The following is a 19,136-nucleotide window of genomic DNA, read 5'->3' on the forward strand; positions in this document are numbered from 1 at the left end:
TAGATATAAATGTTAATGCTTTTATTATTATGATTTTTTCATTAATATTTTGTATTCTCAAAATGGAGTAATCACCAAACGAACTGTGGGAGGCAGCAATATGCCACGATGCGTCTAGTATGCCGAAAAAGAAGAAGAAGACATGATTTGGGAACCAATGGGAACCTTTCGCAACTGCATATTGTCTACGGGGGCTCTAACTATTGAAACACAACACCCAGCTGTTTCCATGGAAGCCTAATCTCGAAGCTGAACGATGCTAATGTGACAGTAGTCAGATAAATTACAGAAATGTCACGTATCGATTGATATAGATGACAAACAGATTAGTTGTTATAAATCAACATAGGTGGATATCTGTGACTGTGACGTTAGATCCTGCAATGAGCGCTAAAACGAATCGTTTTAATCCGACCCTTTCTGTCGATGAGTATCTCGGTACGTGAATCCTCTGGACTGGTCCTGTTAGCATAGCTAGTTGCTGGCGTTAGCTAATCTAGCCTCGTTAGTTTGCATTACTACCTGGTTTGCATTACTTACATTTTACGCTGGAAATTAAATGCATGCTTTTTTTTAATGCCACTAAGATTGAATTCAAACCAGTCCACCAATCCATGTATCTAACGTTATTCATCCATCCTAGCTACCACCCGTAATGTACAGACACGCGAGAAATTAAATGAAAACCCTGAATAAATCAGTGGAGAAACATAATGAATGCAGATGTTTCCATACAGGTGTATGGTGCAATTAAAATAACTTTCTCTCTGTCTCTGTCTCTCTCTCTCTCATATAGGAGAGACCAGTGTGCTGTTCTATCTGAGTGATGCAGTAACCCAGCTTCTGGAGCATAAGGAAGAGTACACCCAGTTTGGCGTTGTTCGCTACTTTGCTGAATAGTATGTTTAATGTCCCTTTCCATGTATAATAATATACACAAATAATGTTGCCTTGTAGCTCACTAAAGGGATAGTTGATTGGTAGAGTCGATTCTCAGCACAACGGATAATTAGCCACAAACAACCCAATGCAAAGTCAATGGGGTCGAGCACCTGTCTGTACAAGCTGACAGAAAACGACTGAAATCTACTCTACAGTGCACACAAAGTAGATTTCAGCTTGTACAGGAGCTCGACCCCATTGACTTTGCATTAAAAACACACCGATGCCTTGTGTGTTTTTAAAAACTAGATATTTTCTTTTTTTAGCTGCCTAGAGCTGACTTTGATCTGAATGTTTCTTTCATTTCATTGGTTGTTTTATTCATTTTAATTTTATTATCTTTATCCCCTTTCATGTAGCACTTTGAGTGGTGATTGAGAGGGATTATGTTTGTATGAGAATATACATTTTATTAGGATCATTATACTCAATATGCCTTTACGGCTATAGCCTGACACCTTTTTATTTGTAATTAAAAAAGCAGTTTTCACAGATTAACCTGCTTGATTGATTGATTGACTGTCAGTTTCAGCAGTGTGAAGAACAGTAACCATGTTCTGTTCAGAGAGTTCAGCTACATCAGAGCTACTCCTCACAACAGAGCCTCCTTCATCAGAGTCCTGTGGAGATGCTACAGACAGACTGGCAAGAGTGGAGGTAGGAGTGTCTGTCTGTCTGTCTGTGTCTGTCTGTCTGTCTGTCTGTCTCTCTGTCTCTGTCTGTCTCTGTCTGTCTGTGTCTGTCTGCCTCTGTCTGTCTGTGTCTGTCTGCCTCTCTGTCTGTATCTCTGTCTGTCTCTGTCTGTCTGTCAGTGTATGTCTGTCTGTATCCGTCTGTCTGTGTCGTGTCTGTCTCTATCTGTCTGTATGCATCTGTCTGTCTGTCTGTCTGTCTATATAGACGGTTTTAACATACACATTCTAAATGGCTTACATTTGATTTCCTGTCAAATATTGATATTAGACATCTCTATGAACATGGCCCGCACTCAATTCCGGTGAATCTTTCAATATTTATTTACATATTCAAGGTGAGCACACTACAAATGGCCAAGCATTTTGTCGTCCTTCAGTGGCTGTGTCCCGTTCATGTTCTGTAATGTTCCCTGCCCATAGTCTAGTGCAGGGGTCAGCAACCTTTACTATCAAAAGAGCCACTTTTCCCCCATCCCACAAAATAAAATGCTCAGGGAGCCGCACAATTTACCCTTAAAATGAAGATAACACAGTGTATAACGTTTTATATATCCCCAAGCATACCCCACATTTAGCATAAAACGCCTGACAATTTCATACCCAAAGTAATTTGCGATTTATTATACTTTATACTTATAGCACACAGTTTGTTGCATTAATGGGATTATAAAGCAACATATTGCTGTTTTTTACCTGTTATAACAAAGGAAAACCTCAAACTCTTATGAAGAGGAGAAAAAATACTGGCTGTGTAGACCTATTTTTAAATAAAACACAGAAGAGGAGACAAAACACTGGTGTCTGTAGACTGACTTTGAAATAAAACCCTGAACTATTAAGTTCAATTTGAGTCCTCCCCTTATTTGTGGAACATTTATAAAATAAAAAGTACTCCACTTTGAAAAAAGACTACCATGTGTAGACCTACTTTGAAATAGAGCACAGAAAAGGAGAAAAAACACTGGCATCTGTAGACCTACTTTGAAATAAAACCCTGAACTATGCAGCTCTATTAGAGTCCTTCCCTTATTTGTGGAAAATCTATAAAATAAAAAGTACATTTTTTGTTGTTCGCAAATTTTGCACCACATATCAGGCATACAGGTAAGCCTTTTGTTGACTAAATATCTTAGCTGATGAAATATTTTTGAGTACATTTATTTTCTTTTTTTTTGGGCCAGGGAGCCGCAGCTGATTGGCTAAAGAGCCGCATGCGGCCTCGGAGCCGCAGGTTGCCGACCCCTGGTCTAGTGTGTTTTCCTCTGTTGTATTTATGACCAGTCTGTTTTCTCAGTATCTGTATTATGATTTTTAGTTCTGTATCCTAGTCTGTTACTTGTTTTCCCCAGCTGTTTCCTGTTTTCGTAATTAACTATATTTGTACATTAGACCACCTCCCCTGTTTCTCCAGTGTGCGGTCATTATTCATGTTACGTTTCTCCCTGTACTCTTGTGTATTCTGTGTCTTGTAGACCTGCCTATTCGTGCCGTGACTACTGTTCCAGTATTCTCCGTTTTGTATTGCCCAGCTCGTCAGAGCCTTCGTTTTGTCCTGTGAGCTTTACTCTCAGTTCTCGTGTACCCAGTTCGTTTGTGTTCCTGTCCTGCTGTTCGCGGATTTTGTTTCCCTATGCCTTGTTCCAGTAAGTTAGGTTAGTGTTCACGTTTTTTGATTGCTCTTTTGTTTCGTGTCTAAGTTCGTTTTCTGGTTAGGGTTTATAGTCTTGTTTGTTTGTTTTCCCTCGAGCCAGCCTGGCCGCTTCTACGTTGTGCTTGTAACGTTGCTTGATTTACTGCTCAGTGAAGACATTTCATTGTGACCGTTCGCCTCCCGACTCCTTCCTCGCTCACTGTCAGCACAATATGGGTTCCGCCACCAAGCCGACCCGTAACCGATCCAGCTGAATGGTTCTGCGTCGGGTCATGTTTATAGAGCTGTGTGGAGCCTCCCTCCCCGGGACCCTGCGTCGGGTCGTGTTTATAGAGCTGTGTGGAGCCCCCTCCCTGGGACCCTGCGTCCGGGTCGTGTTTATAGAGCTGTGTGGAGCCTCCCTCCCCGGGACCCTGCGTCGGGTCGTGTTTATAGAGCTGTGTGGAGCCCCCTCCCTGGGACCCTGTGTCAGGTTGTGTTTATAGAGCTGTGTGGAGCCTCCCTCCCCGGGACCCTGTGTCGGGTCGTGTTTATAGAGCTGTGTGGAGCTCCCTCCCCGGGACCCTTGTTCCGGGTCGTGTTTATAGAGCTGTGTGGAGCCTCCCTCCCCGGGACCCTGTGTCAGGTTGTGTTTATAGAGCTGTGTGGAGCCTCCCTCCCCGGGACCCTGTGTCAGGTTGTGTTTATAGAGCTGTGTGGAGCCTCCCTCCCTGGGACCCTGCGTCGGGTCGTGTTTATAGAGCTGTGTGGAGCCTCCCTCCCTGGGACCCTGCGTCAGGTCGTGTTTATAGAGCTGTGTGGAGCCTCCCTCCCTGGGACCCTGCGTCGGGTCGTGTTTATAGAGCTGTGTGGAGCCTCCCTCCCCGGGACCCTGCGTCGGGTCGTGTTTATAGAGCTGTGTGGAGCCTCCCTCCCCGGGACCCTGTCAGGTTGTGTTTATAGAGCTGTGTGGAGCCCCCTCCCTGGGACCCTGCGTCGGGTCGTGTTTATAGAGCTGTGTGGAGCTCCCTCCCTGGGACTCTGCGTCGGGACAGTCTGGCTACAGAAGCAGCTTCTATGAGTGAGCACATTGTCTACCAAGCAGGAAGTGATATTACCAAACACTGCGACAACAAATACACTTGGGTCTAAGCTGTTGGATTACGCAATTTAAAGGAACATGCCAACATTATGGGAAATATTGTCTTCTCCAGAGTCAGACGAGAAGATAGATACCAATTTCCTCTTTGTGTGTTCAGTAGAAAGCTATCCGGCTGCAAGCTAGCCTAGCTTAGCACAAAACATTGGAAGCGGATATGGACCAGCTAGCCTAGCGGTATCTATCTTCTTGTCTGACTCTGGACAGAAGATTTATGGCCGGTTCACAGGTGGACTATGATGTTGTGTGGGTGTAGCATCTCTCTATGCCCCTTTTCCACTGCATGGTACCTACTCTACTCAGCATTTTCGGTTTTACATTACCAAAGTACCTGGTACCAGGTACTTTTTGGGTACTTTTTGGGTACTTTTTTAGTCCCTGCTCTGTCGAGGTTCCAAGCGGGTAGAAGTGGTACCAGAAAAGTCACGTGAAACACTGCAGACCACTGATTGGTCAGAAGAGAGACGCGTCACTCCTTGGAGAGTCTGAACGAAAACAGAAAGCCGCCATCTTTAATGTCTCGCATAGGATTTCATTATGTTAGCAGCAGGCACAAGTGCAATAAACAAAGGATACAGTCACTGTGTATTCTGCCTCATTTATTGATTAAACAAAACCGACAACACAATTTGCCACCGAGCGGAGAGTTTAGTCTCGCAAAAAGATCGCTGACTTGTTAAGGCTTAAGCTTGTTGTTAGGTGCTAATGTTGTGCTAGCGTTTTAGCATGGCTATCGTACATAACGTGATCAATATAACTCGCTATTGATTGTTTGTATGAGTAACGTTAATGCTAGTAGAATAGACACAACGTGAGGTAATCACCATCCATTTTAAACCGGTTATTACCTAATGCTAACGTTAGCAAATAGACGCTGTAACGGCCAAAATGGACTTAATGTGCAATGGATTTATGTGACCAGGGGGTGGCGCTTCTTTTATATAAGCGTCAGGTACACCTGTAGGAGGAGGAGTTTTGACCCGGAAAAGGCAATGGTTTTTGACCGCACGCACGTACGAGGTCTCAGGTCGAAATGTTTGTATCCAATTAGGTATCATATTCATTATCATTTAATCAGTTTAAGGAACAAAAAACAAGGATATTCTGTTTGCACGGTGAAGCAAATAAATATCATTTTCCAAGAAAGCTGCCTGCATTGTGTCATTGGGACAAGGACTGTTTGGTATGAGACCAGGAATATAACGGCGCGTCAGCCAGTCTAACTGGGGATCAAGATTTCTCAGTAGCTCCGTATAAGACGGGAGCTCCTTTAATATTAGTCAAAAACCGCGCACCAGTTGGACTCTTGCTTGGAGACTGGGGAAGATTCGATGCGTTAGGGGACGTCGGAGAATCTCCACCGGAGGAAGGCGAGGAGCTGCTGCTGTTGTTCTACTGTTGCTGCTGCATCGCGGATCCGCCTGCAGCCGTTCGTGGAGGAGGAAGACACCGGTGCTGACCCGAAGTGGCTGAGGATCAGTACTGGACCGCGAGTACTGATCCGTGAGGCGACATCATGGTACCCAACGCAAGGAGGTATGTGAATAGCGCTATATAAATACATGGCCATGTAAAATTGTGTGCACACATAACTTGGGGTTGAGCGTAAATCCATGGTTGCTGAAGAGGAATAACACTTGACTACGCGGACCTTTTTTGTAGTGACTATGTTGCGCGACTCGTCACCAGCCGTCTCGTTTTAATTCAGACAATCTAATAACATGGCGACGCGCAAAACGGCATCACACGTTTCCATGGAGACCACAGCGCGCTCCGCTGTTAGCGGTGACGTCACTGGGAAACGTGTCGTTAAAATGACTGCCAAGGCTGTTGCAGAACATTGTGGCAAATTGGTTGCCAGCAGAAAACGTAAATTTAACATGGCAGCCAAGATAAAAGATTCAATTCTTGGTTTCATGTTAAATAATGAGAAGGAAAAAGTAGAGAATGCTCTTACAGATTTGAATCAGGTGTGTTATGAGGCGAAATGCATACATGACAATCTTCTGTTGGGTTATACGTTACATGATGAAAAAGAAGAACAAGACACCTGGTTTAAAGCAAAAATGTTGTCAATCAATGAGTGTATTTCAAATGCAAAACTGTGGGTTTCAAATATTGAAGGTATAACGAATGTATATGATGGTAAAACAACTGAAGGTGATTTGCATTTAATGGATGATGGTATTGCTCCAAATGACAGTGTGTCAAACATTGTGAGCAAATACTCAAAAACAAGTAGCAGGTCATCTGCCAAGATTTTAGCTGAAGCCGATAGAGCTGCACTTCTCGCTCGTGCTGATTCTCTAAAAGAAAAACATGCTTTGGAGGAGCAGGAGCATCAGTTGAAGGAGCAGGAACTAAAGTTGAAAAGAAAAAAGGAACAACTAGAGGTGGACACTGCATTGGCTGCAAGCACTGCAAGGTTGGCCGTGTTGCACTCCTCTGAAAGTAAGCGTTCATCTCGTGCACCTTCAAATGCAATGAATTCCTATTTTGAAAGGGAACACCACAAGCTAAATCCTGTTGCAAGGGAATACCAACCTGGGACATTAACAAAACGAAGTCAATTGACACAATTGTCAATACCACCAAACAAGCCTGTGGATGTGAGACCAAAGGAACGTGGTCAATGGCATAGCACTGCTGCTAACCGCCAATATAATCACAACCACAAGGAACAGGAAAGCAGAATGGGAACAACTGACAATGTTCAAATCAATTCAAACCAACCTGCAAATATGCTTACCATCATGGAGAGGCAAAATGAGAACTGCTGCTCTGGTGCAGCAACAGCATTCCAGGTCTCTGCCACCACGAAATATCCCAACATTTGAAGGTGACCCTCTCCAATACAGAACATTCATCAAAGCATTTGAACAAGGAGTGGAGGAAAAGGCAACAGACGCTGATGCTTTGTATTATCTGGAGCAGTTCACAAGAGGACAGCCACAGGAATTGGTGCGTAGCTGCCAGCATATGGCTCCTGAGCGTGGTTACGCAGTGGCAAAGGGTCTTCTTAAAGAACACTTTGGAAACCAGTACAAAATAGGAAGTGCCTACATGCAAAAGGCCTTGGCATGGCAAACAATAAAATCTGAGGATGTCAAGGCACTTCAAGCCTACTCCTTATTCTTGCGTGGCTGCTGCAATGCAATGGAGGAGCTTCAGTACATGCAGGAGTTGGACATGCCTGTCAACATGAGGGCCATTATATCAAAATTGCCATTCAAGATGAGGGAGCAATGGAGGAGTACGGCTCATGGCATAATGGAAAATACACAGGAAAGAGCTCACTTCGGTGATATGATAAGGTTTGTGGAGCAACATGTTAGCCTTCTTTCTGACCCTCTGTTTGGTGACATACAGGATCCAAATTCTGGTGTGGTTGGCACAACATCTCTCACCAGGTTTGAATCATATCCCAACAGAGTGAAAAGAAACATTGTCGCCACCACAGTAATATCTGAGAGAGCCAAGGAGCTGACATCACCAACACCAGGTACCGTGAATGCTAGGAGAGCTGGATGCCTTTGCTGTGCTCGCAGTCACTCGTTGGAGGAGTGCAAACAACTGCAGGAGAAGAGGCACAAGGAGAAAATGTACTTTCTGAGGGAAAAGGGAGTTTGCTTTGCATGCTTATGTGTTGGTCACATGAGCAGAGACTGCGAAAGGCGCTTGGTATGCAAAGTCTGTGGTCAAACTCACCCCACCCTGCTTCACATCAAAAGGCAACCATTTTCTCCAGAACAGTTACAGCAACCAACTTCACTGCAAACATGTGGACATACAGGGGCCGGTAAGGACCGGTGTGTATTAGCCATTCTCCCTGTGAATGTGAAAGCAGCAAACGGAAACATAGTACAAACATACGCCTTCTTAGACCCTGGTAGCTCAGCCACATTCTGCTCTGAACGCCTAATGCAGAGGCTGAATATCACAGGCAGAGGAACCACCTTCCTACTGAGCACCATGGGGCAAGAGACGGGTGTTCCAGCTTACTCCTTGACTGGGTTGGAGGTAGCTGGTTTGGACAGCGATGACTTTTATGTTCTTCCGGAAGTTCTCACACAGAAGAAAATGCCAGTCACGGCTGAGAACATGGTGACACCTGAAGAACTGTCTAAATTGTCATATTTGTCCAACGTACACATCCCACGCCTAAAAGCAAATGTCGACCTGTTGATTGGAACCAACACTCCCAAGATATTGGAACCTTGGGAGGTCATCAACAGTCACAGGAATGGCCCGTATGCTATAAGGACAGTGCTGGGATGGGTCGTTAATGGTCCACTGAATGGAAACAGTGGTGTTGTGGAGTCAGAGTTTCCCTCTGCTACAGTGAACAGGATCTCTGTGTGCAGACGGGAAGAAATGCTGGCCGATCAGGACAAACACAACTTCAAAGAAGTAGCTGTGAAGGAGAAGGAAGTGTCCAGAGAAGACCTAAGCCATCTGGAAAAATTTGAAAGTTCAGCTGTGCTTCAGCAGGAGAGGTACTGCTTGAAATTACCTTTTAACAAGGAGGTCTGTCTGCCCAACAATGTGGGAGTGACTAGGCTGGATACAGCGTTTGAGGATGGACTCTTGAGAGTTGTAGGAACATTGAGCAGAGGATCAACACCAGAGGAAGCTAAACCTCCACTCATTCTCTCCAAGGACCAGCATGTTTCAATGCTCATTCTCAAGCATGTACACCAGAATCGGAGACATGGTGGAAGGACTCACACAATGTCCAAAGTGAGGAAGAAATGTTGGTTCACCAACGCCCATGCAGCTGAGAAGATCATCGCTGAATGCAGCTTTTGCAAACACTACAGTGACAGTGCAGTGGAGCAAAAGATGGCGGATCTTCCAGCAGACAGAATCCTTCCTGACCTACCACCTTTTACCAACACAGGGGTGGATAAAGGAAGAGGAAACAGGAAAGGAGGAGGAACAGGAAGTCGAAGAACCAGGAAAGGAGGAGGAGCCAGGAGTGCTAACTCGCTTCAGAGAGGAACCGGTGGCATTCATGGGTGACATTCAAGCCATGTTCCGCCAAGTGAAGGTCGCTGAGGAAGGCAGTGATTTTCTGTGCTTTCTCTGGGACATAAGTAGAATTAGTTTGGCAGCTGGAGATATTGTAGTCGTCATGGACTCTTCAGCTCTTCGTGGGTCCTGGCCACTTGGCAGGGTTCTGGAGGTCTTTCCAGACGAACAAGTAGCACCATTGTAAGGCCAGTGACAACTGTGTTTGGTTCATGAAAATGTGGATCCATGCACTTAATCCATGACATGTTTTGGCTCTTATTTGTTTTGTTTATTTTTTGAATTGTTATGTCTGCTTGCCTTAACAATTAGGGGCCGGTGTGTAACGGCCAAAATGGACTTAATGTGCAATGGATTTATGTGACCAGGGGGTGGCGCTTCTTTTATATAAGCGTCAGGTACACCTGTAGGAGGAGGAGTTTTGACCCGGAAAAGGCAACGGTTTTTGACTAATATTAAAGGAGCTCCCGTCTTATACGGAGCTACTGAGAAATCTTGATCCCCAGTTAGACTGGCTGACGCGCCGTTATATTCCTGGTCTCATACCAAACAGTCCTTGTCCCAATGACACAATGCAGGCAGCTTTCTTGGAAAATGATATTTATTTGCTTCACCGTGCAAACAGAATATCCTTGTTTTTTGTTCCTTAAACTGATTAAATGATAATGAATATGATACCTAATTGGATACAAACATTTCGACCTGAGACCTGCGTACGTGCGTGCGTGCGGTCAAAAACCGTTGCCTTTTCCGGGTCAAAACTCCTCCTCCTACAGGTGTACCTGACGCTTATATAAAAGAAGCGCCACCCCCTGGTCACATAAATCCATTGCACATTAAGTCCATTTTGGCCGTTACAGACGCGACTGGTAACGTTACAGCTTTGTTGTTAGCCTAATGCTAACGCTAACGTTAGCATACACAGCCTAGCTAACGTTAACGCTTGTAGAATATACACAATGAGAGGTAACGTTAGCGTTAGCAGAATGGACACAACGAGAGTCTCGTTAATGTTGTTATTGATTGATTGAAAACTGTGTTTTACTCTGGCTTGCGCCTAGCTCACGGACATAGCTATGCTGGAGCTCTCACAGAGCTATGGAGCTCTCAGCTGTACACCAGCAGCCCCGCCTCCCCACACAGAGACAAACTGAGTACTTTATTTTAGTACCTGCAGTGGAAAAGGAACGAAGTACCAGGTACCTAAAGCGAGTAGAGTAGAGTAGGGTAGAGTCGAGTAGGTACCATGCAGTGGAAAAGGGGCATATGTTGCATTCTGGGTAAATGAACAGTTATCAAGTTAAACGTTAGGCCTATAATGGATTATTTATGTGGTGTATTAGTTAGATTTGATTATATACAAATGTATTGTCATCATACAGCACAAGTACAACGAAAATAAGTTGGCATCTAACCAGAGTGCAAATGTAACAGTAAAGTGCAATATAGAATAGAATAGAAATACTTTTATTATCCCGAGGGAAATTTTACACTGCAAATCACTCAACATTAAACATTTAGACAGAACAAATCACGAATAAGAATGACAAAACAAATTGCCTAAGAATAGAATAAAATAAAATAAAATATACAGTAAAAATATACTGAAGTCTACAGTAGGTGTAATATTGCACAGTGCTGTTTCAAAGTCCAGGAAGATGGTAACTGTCACTCTGCTCAGTGATGCACTGAGGCACAGTGATGCATTGTATAGGCTGATGGCTGTCGGAATGAAGGACTTCCTGTGCCGTTCAGTGCTGCATTTAGTTAGTGTGAGCCTAGCACTGAACATGCTCCTCCTGTCAGCCAAGTCTTTGTATAGTGGGTGGGAGGGAGGGGTTTTCCCTGATGGCCTGGAGCTTAGTAAGGCTCCTCCTCTCCACCACCCTCGCTAGAGAGTCCAGCTCCATCCCAACCACGCTACTGGCCTTCCTGACCAGCTTATCCAGCCTGTTTGTGTCCCCTGCTCTCAGTCCGCTGCCCCAGCAGGTCACAGCGTACAAGAAGGTGCCCGCCACCACCGACTCATAGAACATCCTCAACATCCTTGTACAGACATTGAAGGATCTCAGCCTTCTGAGGAAGTAGAGTCGGCTCTGGCCCTTCTTGTACAGTGCCTCTGCGTGTTTTGACTCGTTCAGTTTGTTGTCGATGTGCACACCAAGGTATTTGTACTCCTCAACCATGTCCACATCGACTCGACTCCCCTGATGGAAACGGGGGTCACACAGGGGGTCATATACAGTGAAACTGCAATACATATAAATGAGTACTACTGAGTAATAATGCTAATCTGATTTATGTACAGTGTTAGAGTATTAGTATGTACAGTGATACAGGTATAAATACACTATGGTAACTAGTAAGAGTAGGTAAGGGATACAGTATATATACAGATTATGAATGCGTTATTGTAGCTATCTGTGTTATTTTGTGTGTTGTAGACCTGTTGTCCATGCTCGAGTACAGCTCCCTGCTTCAGCTGCTGTGTCCAGACTTCCCAGTGGAGTTGGTGCAGGGTGCAGCCAGGTCAGTAGCTACAGCACCAAACGTTACTACACTCAATAGGATATAGAACCCACAAACAAACCAGGGACTGCCCAACTAGCGTTGATCCAATCAGGTGCCAAACCAAGGACTGTCCAACTAGCATTTTTCTAATCAGGTGCCAAACCAAGGACTGTCCAACTAGCATTTTTCTAATCAGGTGCCAAACCAAGGACTGTCCAACTAGCATTCATCCAATCGGGTGCCAAACCAAGGACTGTCCAACTAGCATTCATCCAATCGGGTGCCAAACCAAGGACTGTCCAACTAGCATTCATTCATCCAATCGGGTGCATTCCACCTGGGGAATTGGGAAATAGGGAGGGGATACATGCACGCACATAACATGCACATGCTGCCCAAAGGTTGATGCCAAGAAACTTCCAGAAATAAGACAATACAGGCAGAGGGGAGGGTCTCTGCAAGTGCTTCTACTGGGTCACAAGTGGTGATTGAGAGGGATTATGTTTGTATGAGAATACATTTGATTAGGATCATTATACTCAATATGCCTTTTACAGCTATAGCCTGACACCTTTTTATTTGTAATAAATAATTTAAAAAGCAGTTTTCACAGATGAACCTGATTGATTGATGGAATACATATAAATCGTTTCATTGTTTCCTCCGGTTGGTCCTTTTGGACGGTCGTGGTGATCGATTATGCGACTCAAAGCACCATGATTGACTTTCAAATTAAATACGTTTTCATACGTTATGTTTATATGTTTTAGACGAGAAAGAAACGCTATTATCACCGTGTTCCATAATTATGAATGCAAACTTCTTATCCGACAAAACAAAAAGCATCCTATCTCTAAAACAACCAGTATTCTACTACTGACTACTGAGCAGCTATACCGGAGCAATTGGGGTTAAGTGCCTTGCTCAAGGGCACATAGGCGGTGGGTGTTGAGCGTGTTGTTTCTTGTCTTCCCCCACCTGGATGTTGGCACTGCCCTGCTTCATATTCAGCTTTCTATGGAAGTGCTCATCACCAGTGTTAATTTTGTCAACTAAAATGATGACTAAATATGGTCGTCAACAAAGCTTTTTTCCCTGACGACAACGAGACGTGACGTCACATGTGACACTAATGTGACTAAATAATTCATGCAATATCGTTGACAACAACTGACGACACAAAATGTAGTTTGCAAAATACAATTTTGCTTTATCGTCAAGACTGTTTACTTGCTAGCTAACAGTAGCTTGTTTGCAGTCTGCAGACAGGAAAGTATCAAACATAATTGTCCGTGCGGAACCTTATCCCCAACACAGCGTTCCGTGTGTAGGGGGCACCACTGTTATGCTGTGGGTGTTGTTTCCCCCCAGGAGATATGGGAGGACAGACTGCAACGGAGTGCTACATTATGTTTTGACCCATGCACCACAATAGAACATTAAATAGCTTACATAATGATAGGAAAACATACCTGCCCTCCGTCGTCATGGGAAATGTAAGATCACTGGTCAACAAGACCGATGAACTTTCGGCCCTGGTAAAAATCCAAGTGGAATACAGAGTCCAGCTTGCATGGAAATATCCCAGACTGCGGTCAGTGCGGTGGAACTGGATGTCTATCGCCATGATGCGATCATGCGAGCCGACAGAAACAAAGCCAGTGGTAAGTGGAAAGGTGGCGGGGTGGTTATTTTAGTTAACTCCAGAAGTGGTGTTGTTGTGATGTTTCAGTTGGTTACTTTATTGAACGTCAGTATCACATACAGCTGCTGTAGCGTTCTAGCTCGTGCCGAGCTTGTTTACATTCCAACACCGTAGAAGAAGAGTGACATCCGCTAGTCCTCCGAGGTAACCGTTACTGGATATTACCAGCCGGAGGAGTAATAACATCACCATAACAGTGTAATCCCCGACATGTTACGGTCAAGGAACATATAATGTACTCCAGACATAGAACTATTGGTGGTAGAACTGAGACCGTATTACCTCCCGAGAGAATTCTCACATGCAGTCGCCGTGTTTACATTCCACCAAGCGTGTGGCGTCATCCATTCTACCGTTGCTAGTCTGGGATACAGACAACACATCCCAACGCATTCATACTCATCAACAGGGATTTGAATCATGTCAAAATAACCAGGACCCTGACAAACTTCACACACTTTGTTTTTAACAAAGTACTAAATAATTGTATGTTATGTATTAACTGTTTTTTAGATGGCTGTGTTGATGCTGTGATGGACACCTGAATCTCCCCTTGGGCATAAATAAAGGTTTTCAATCAATCAATAAGTCTAACCAGCTAGCACTAACGTTCGCTTTTTTTGTTTAGAAAAAACTCATGCCAACTTATGAGGCTGTGACTGAGTGGCGAGACAAAAAAAAATTATTAAAACTAATAATAATAATAATACATTTTTTTTGAGACTAAACGAAGACTAAAATGCTCAGACCTGTTGTTGACTAAAACTGACTAAACGAAAAATAAATGAAGATGACTAAATATGATCAACGAAAAAGGAGCATTTGACACATGACTAAGACTAAAACTAAAATGAAAATAGCTGCCAAAATGAACACTGCTCATCACAAGGGTGCGTTCCAGAGGCTAGTCATAACGAAGGTTATATGAATACTGGCTGAGCGTCTCGCTCTGCCTATTGAGATATCATCTCTCCAGCACCTACTGTGCCAGTGGAAAATTTCACATACACCTCACTTGCACGTGACCACGCCTACTCCCGTGCGTGCCTCTACAAGATGCCGGAAGTGGTCACCTTTACACTAGTCATTTTAAGATTCACCGAACTTTCAAGATGCGAGTGCAAGATGCGAGTGCAATTCGTTTCTTTATATCGCTTCCTCCAGGTTCAAACTGTGTTGTTGACAAAATGCCATCATGGTGTGGTTAGCTACGGAGCATCAGAACGCTCAAACTCAAACACGCTCTCTTTCTCTCGCTCTCGGGCGGGATGCAGGAGAGGTCCCGGACCTCATGACTGCCTGGGAGACAGAACCCCCAGTCATGTCCATGAGGTAAAACCTAACGAAAGGACTCGGGGAGGACCAGGAGGCCGCAGCGCAGATGTCCTCCACCGAGGCCCCCCCCAACAGGGCAGCGGAGTCTGCCACACCACGAGTGGAGTGTGCCCTGATGCCCAACGTGTAGCAAAGGGCAATGCCCTCGCACAACCAATGTGACAGGCGTTGCTTGGACAGCACCTTAAGGCCTCTGCATGCTACAGAAACTTCAGAGCAACTGCAACACAACATCGGCGCGATTTCAGCGCGGTTGTTTTAGAGGGTCTTGTAGACTGTGTTGCTTGGACGTTGCGTACATGTCCCTCAAATCTAACCTAAACAACCGTTGCGTTGATATTGCGTAGCAGTGATTGGTTGGTTAGCGAATGGGGGCGGGGCTGTCATAGAATAATATTAGTCCCGCAGAGAATATCATCCTCCATTGTTGTTTCCAGCGTTGACGCTAAATAATTAGCGTCACATAGCTCGCCTTTTTCTGAAAACCCAAGCACATATTGTTCCATAGCATACGCCTTCAGTTGATCATGACAAATCCTCTCTTACCTTGACGATTAAAAAGCCTCCATAATTTAGTAAATAAAGCTGTAGCCAGCCAGCTAGCATTGGGTCTATTCAAAATGCTATCCACATTAGCTACATAGCTAACCAAGTAAATACAATGGTATCCGTCCTGAGGTAACGTTAAATACAACGTTTGCTAGTCGAAATGACTGGACACACACAGGGACAAGTTAAACATCAATCAATTAATTTATTCCAATAGGTAGTTTGAGCTGCATGTGAGCCGAGGTCCTCTCCATTGGAAACTAATGATGTTACGGTAACGTTAGCTCGAAAAGCACAGAAAGTTAAGCTGCTAGCAACAGACACTATAACACTTCCGGTCGGGGGGTTTCAAAATAAAAGAGCGACGTCTAAAATCACCGGAAATACGTTTATTTTGTACATTATCTAATGTTAACACAAACCTAAACTAACTTTAGTTAAACTAACTTTGCGCGTCGATGTTGCAGAAGCATAAAGGCAGAGTGTCTAAAACAACGTTGCTTTGTCGATGTTGTGTTGCAGTTGCTTTGAAGTTTCTGTAGCATGCAGAGGCCTTTACCCGCGCGAGGGCCACCATAACAAACAGTTGATCGGAAGCCCTGAGATCCCACGTGCGACTAAGGTAAACCTTCAGTGCACGGACAGGACACGACAGGTGAAGGCTCACCTCCAACTCACTAGCGTGAGGAGGAGGGTGAAACGCCTGAAGCACAATATCCCTGGAGCGATAAGAGCTCCGGATATTCTTTAGCACGAAGGCCGGATCAGGCCACCAAGTCACCTGCTATCGGCCCGAATAGACAGGTACTCTGACCGTACCGAGAGAGCACACGGCTCACCCACGCATTTAGCGGAGGTGATGGCCAAAAGGAACGCAGTCTTTTTTTTCTGATCCACTTTTTCTCCCATTTTCTATATTTTCTCCCATCCCAATTTCGTATCATCCAATTCAACCCTCCCCTGTCACGAACGCTGTTTCTTGCCTCCCACAAGCCGACTGCAATGTGGACTAAGTCATACATAGCACAAGTCCCCTCCGGTACTTGAGGTAACAGCAGTCGCATCTTTTCACCTGCGCAGCTCGATCTCTCAGTGGCGAGGAGTAACGCGTGGGAGGCTCACGCTGCTTCCTGATTCTACTGCGCAGGCGCACCAACCGACCTGTAGGAGTCGCTGTCCACAACGTCCCGATCCCCACCCATCAGTTTCCCACCCCCTAATACGGCCAATGTGTATTAGTATGAACGACCAGCTAAACTAAAAGCAATGTGGAGCGCTGGGCTCGAACAGGCGAGCCCAGCGTCTCTGCATTCGTGGCGAGCGCCTTGCCCACTACGCCACGTAGCCACCCTAGGAACGCGGTCTTAAGACAGACGATCCAATGGTGCCTGCTCAAGAGGCTCAAACGGGGCCCCCAACAGCCTTTCCAGAACAGTTGGAGGTCCCGACTCGGAGACAGAGAACGTTCCACAGGCTTGAGACGGCGTGTGCCAAGCAGGAAACGTCTCACGAGAGGGTGGCAGAACAGTGTTCTGCCCTCAATCAGCCCACAAGAAGATATAGCTGCGGCATATACCTTCACTGTCGAGGCCGACCGCCTATCCAGGATAGACTGGAGAAGGACAGAACCGAGTCCAGGGGGCATGACACCGGGTCCAGGCCCCCAACCTCACACCACTCTCGAACCATACGCCACTTCCCTGCGTAAGCCGCGGTAGTGGACGGAGCGTGTGCGTTCCGGATGCCGTTAACCACAGTAGAGTTAAGATGCATCCCCTCCAGATTCACCCTTTCAGCAGCCAAGCCATTAGAGGCTGCCCCAGAACAGGAGGCAGAAACAGAGTTCCGCGTGCCTGAGAGAGGGCCCGCGGTGACCACGGAACAGGCCACGGCGGGGCCACCAAGAGCTGAATCAGGGCCGGGAACCACACAGCTGTGCCCCGGTCCGGCGTGACCAGGATCAAAGTCCCGCGCTCCTGACGTACCCGCCCCAACAGCTGAGCTATCAGGTGTATGGGGGGGAACGTGTACAGAATCCCGGGCGGCCACAGACCGAATCGGCCGCCATCCGGTGGAGACGGCGGGGAGCGTACTCCTCCCTGTCTGTTGACATACGACGCCGATGTCGTGCTGTCCGTCCTGATCAGAACATGCTCGCCCATAACATGATGGCCGAGCCGTCCGAGGACTAGAAGCACTGCCTTCAATTCCAACACATTGATATGTAGTGCAGACCGGGCAGCATGGTCATTGCCAGCTGCCCCCTACTGCGTCGGTCCGACACGTCCCCCCCATCCCATGAGGGAGGCGATGGTGAAGACCGTGATGTGTGACAGCCTGCTGTCCATCGGGACCCCGCTGGTGAGGGCCCCAGGCCCCCCCCAGAGGGCGAGGTCCCCCAGTACTGACATGGGAACCTTCAGCTGCTTCCACTTGACTCTCACAGGGTCTATTTTCACACTGAAAAACCCACCTCTGTATCCTCCTCATGAAGAGGAGGCCAAGAGGGACCACAGCTTGAGCAGATGCCATAATACCGCACAGGCGTATCACGGTCAGCGCCGTAACCATCCTGCCAGGACGGAACCTCCCGAGCGCGCCGAGAATATCCTCTCGCCGCCGCTCTGAGAGGGATGCGCTTCACTGGAAGAACGCGGCCCGCAGTCAAAGGGGACAAATCAGAGCCTTGAGTCCCGTAGTGTAGTGGGGGGGGAGTAACCGGAGAGCGTGCTAGACACAGCTAGATGGCAACGGTTTTTCAGGGTGTGCCCATCTAATATAGCCGATTCCTCGGCCGCCGAGGCTGTCGGCACCGTGACCACCTGTTCTCTTTGTGTCCAGGTCATCTCAGGCGGGGGACACATGGCCGCTGGCCGGGGTGTGGGGCGGCATGGAGCCCAGGTCAAATACCGCCCGCGCCTCCGTGGACAGACCAAAAGGTCCATCCGCGGAGAGGGGAGCCCTGAGGAGGAGAACTCTCCTCCCCTCCTCAAGGGGAGATTGCTCCAACCAAAGATGCCTGTGAACAAGCGTTGACAGCATCCTAGCCCTCCCTGCGGTTATAGCTTGCGGCTGGGTCAAAAGCTGAATAACCTCAAACCCTCGCGCGATGGTTTTGACGTTGGCTGGCCCTAAGGCCCCACCACCGACACCATTTTTGACAGAAAAGCAGCCAATTGAGCAATGTTATTAGTTGCTGCTATTAGTCATCAGCCCACTCAGCCACCTGCCGGGCCGACTCGCCTCTTGGCGTCGGCCGGGCGGGATACCGTTCTACCATGTCAGGGCAAAGGACAGATGCCACCTGCTTCTCTAAGCACGGAACACCAGTGGCGGCTGCTGACCAAAGTCTATTACTAGTGAAGCACTGCTCCACTAGTAGTTATGCAATAACCTCCACTGCGGCACACCTGTGCACCCGTGTAAGGGATAAATGAATGAATGATCTACATCAGGGTCCCCCATTTTCAATTCATAGATTCACAAATGCACACCTGCCCTGAGCCCTGTCGTCAGGCCATCCACCCGGATAAAGGGTAAACAAGCCTCAGCCAAACCCCCAACATTAGACACCGATTG

General features: G+C 46.4%; 1 protein-coding gene across 1 annotated transcript in view; it reads left to right on the plus strand.

Moving 5' to 3' along the window:
• Positions 1–315: 315 nt before the first annotated feature.
• The window catches only part of cstpp1 (centriolar satellite-associated tubulin polyglutamylase complex regulator 1), a gene marked incomplete at its 3' end in the record, with an annotated part of 37,456 nt that continues 18,635 nt past the window's right edge, over positions 316–19,136 (plus strand). The window contains exons 1-4 of the mRNA XM_084335505.1: positions 316–438; positions 797–899; positions 1,469–1,599; positions 11,902–11,986. Coding sequence (XP_084191631.1) covers positions 384–438; positions 797–899; positions 1,469–1,599; positions 11,902–11,986 — 374 coding nt within the window. The 5' untranslated portion in view covers positions 316–383. The remainder of the gene's footprint in view (positions 439–796; positions 900–1,468; positions 1,600–11,901; positions 11,987–19,136) is intronic.

Source organism: Notolepis coatsorum (assembly GCF_963971535.1).
Source record: "Notolepis coatsorum genome assembly, chromosome: 18".
Classification (NCBI taxonomy): domain Eukaryota; kingdom Metazoa; phylum Chordata; class Actinopteri; order Aulopiformes; family Paralepididae; genus Notolepis; species Notolepis coatsorum.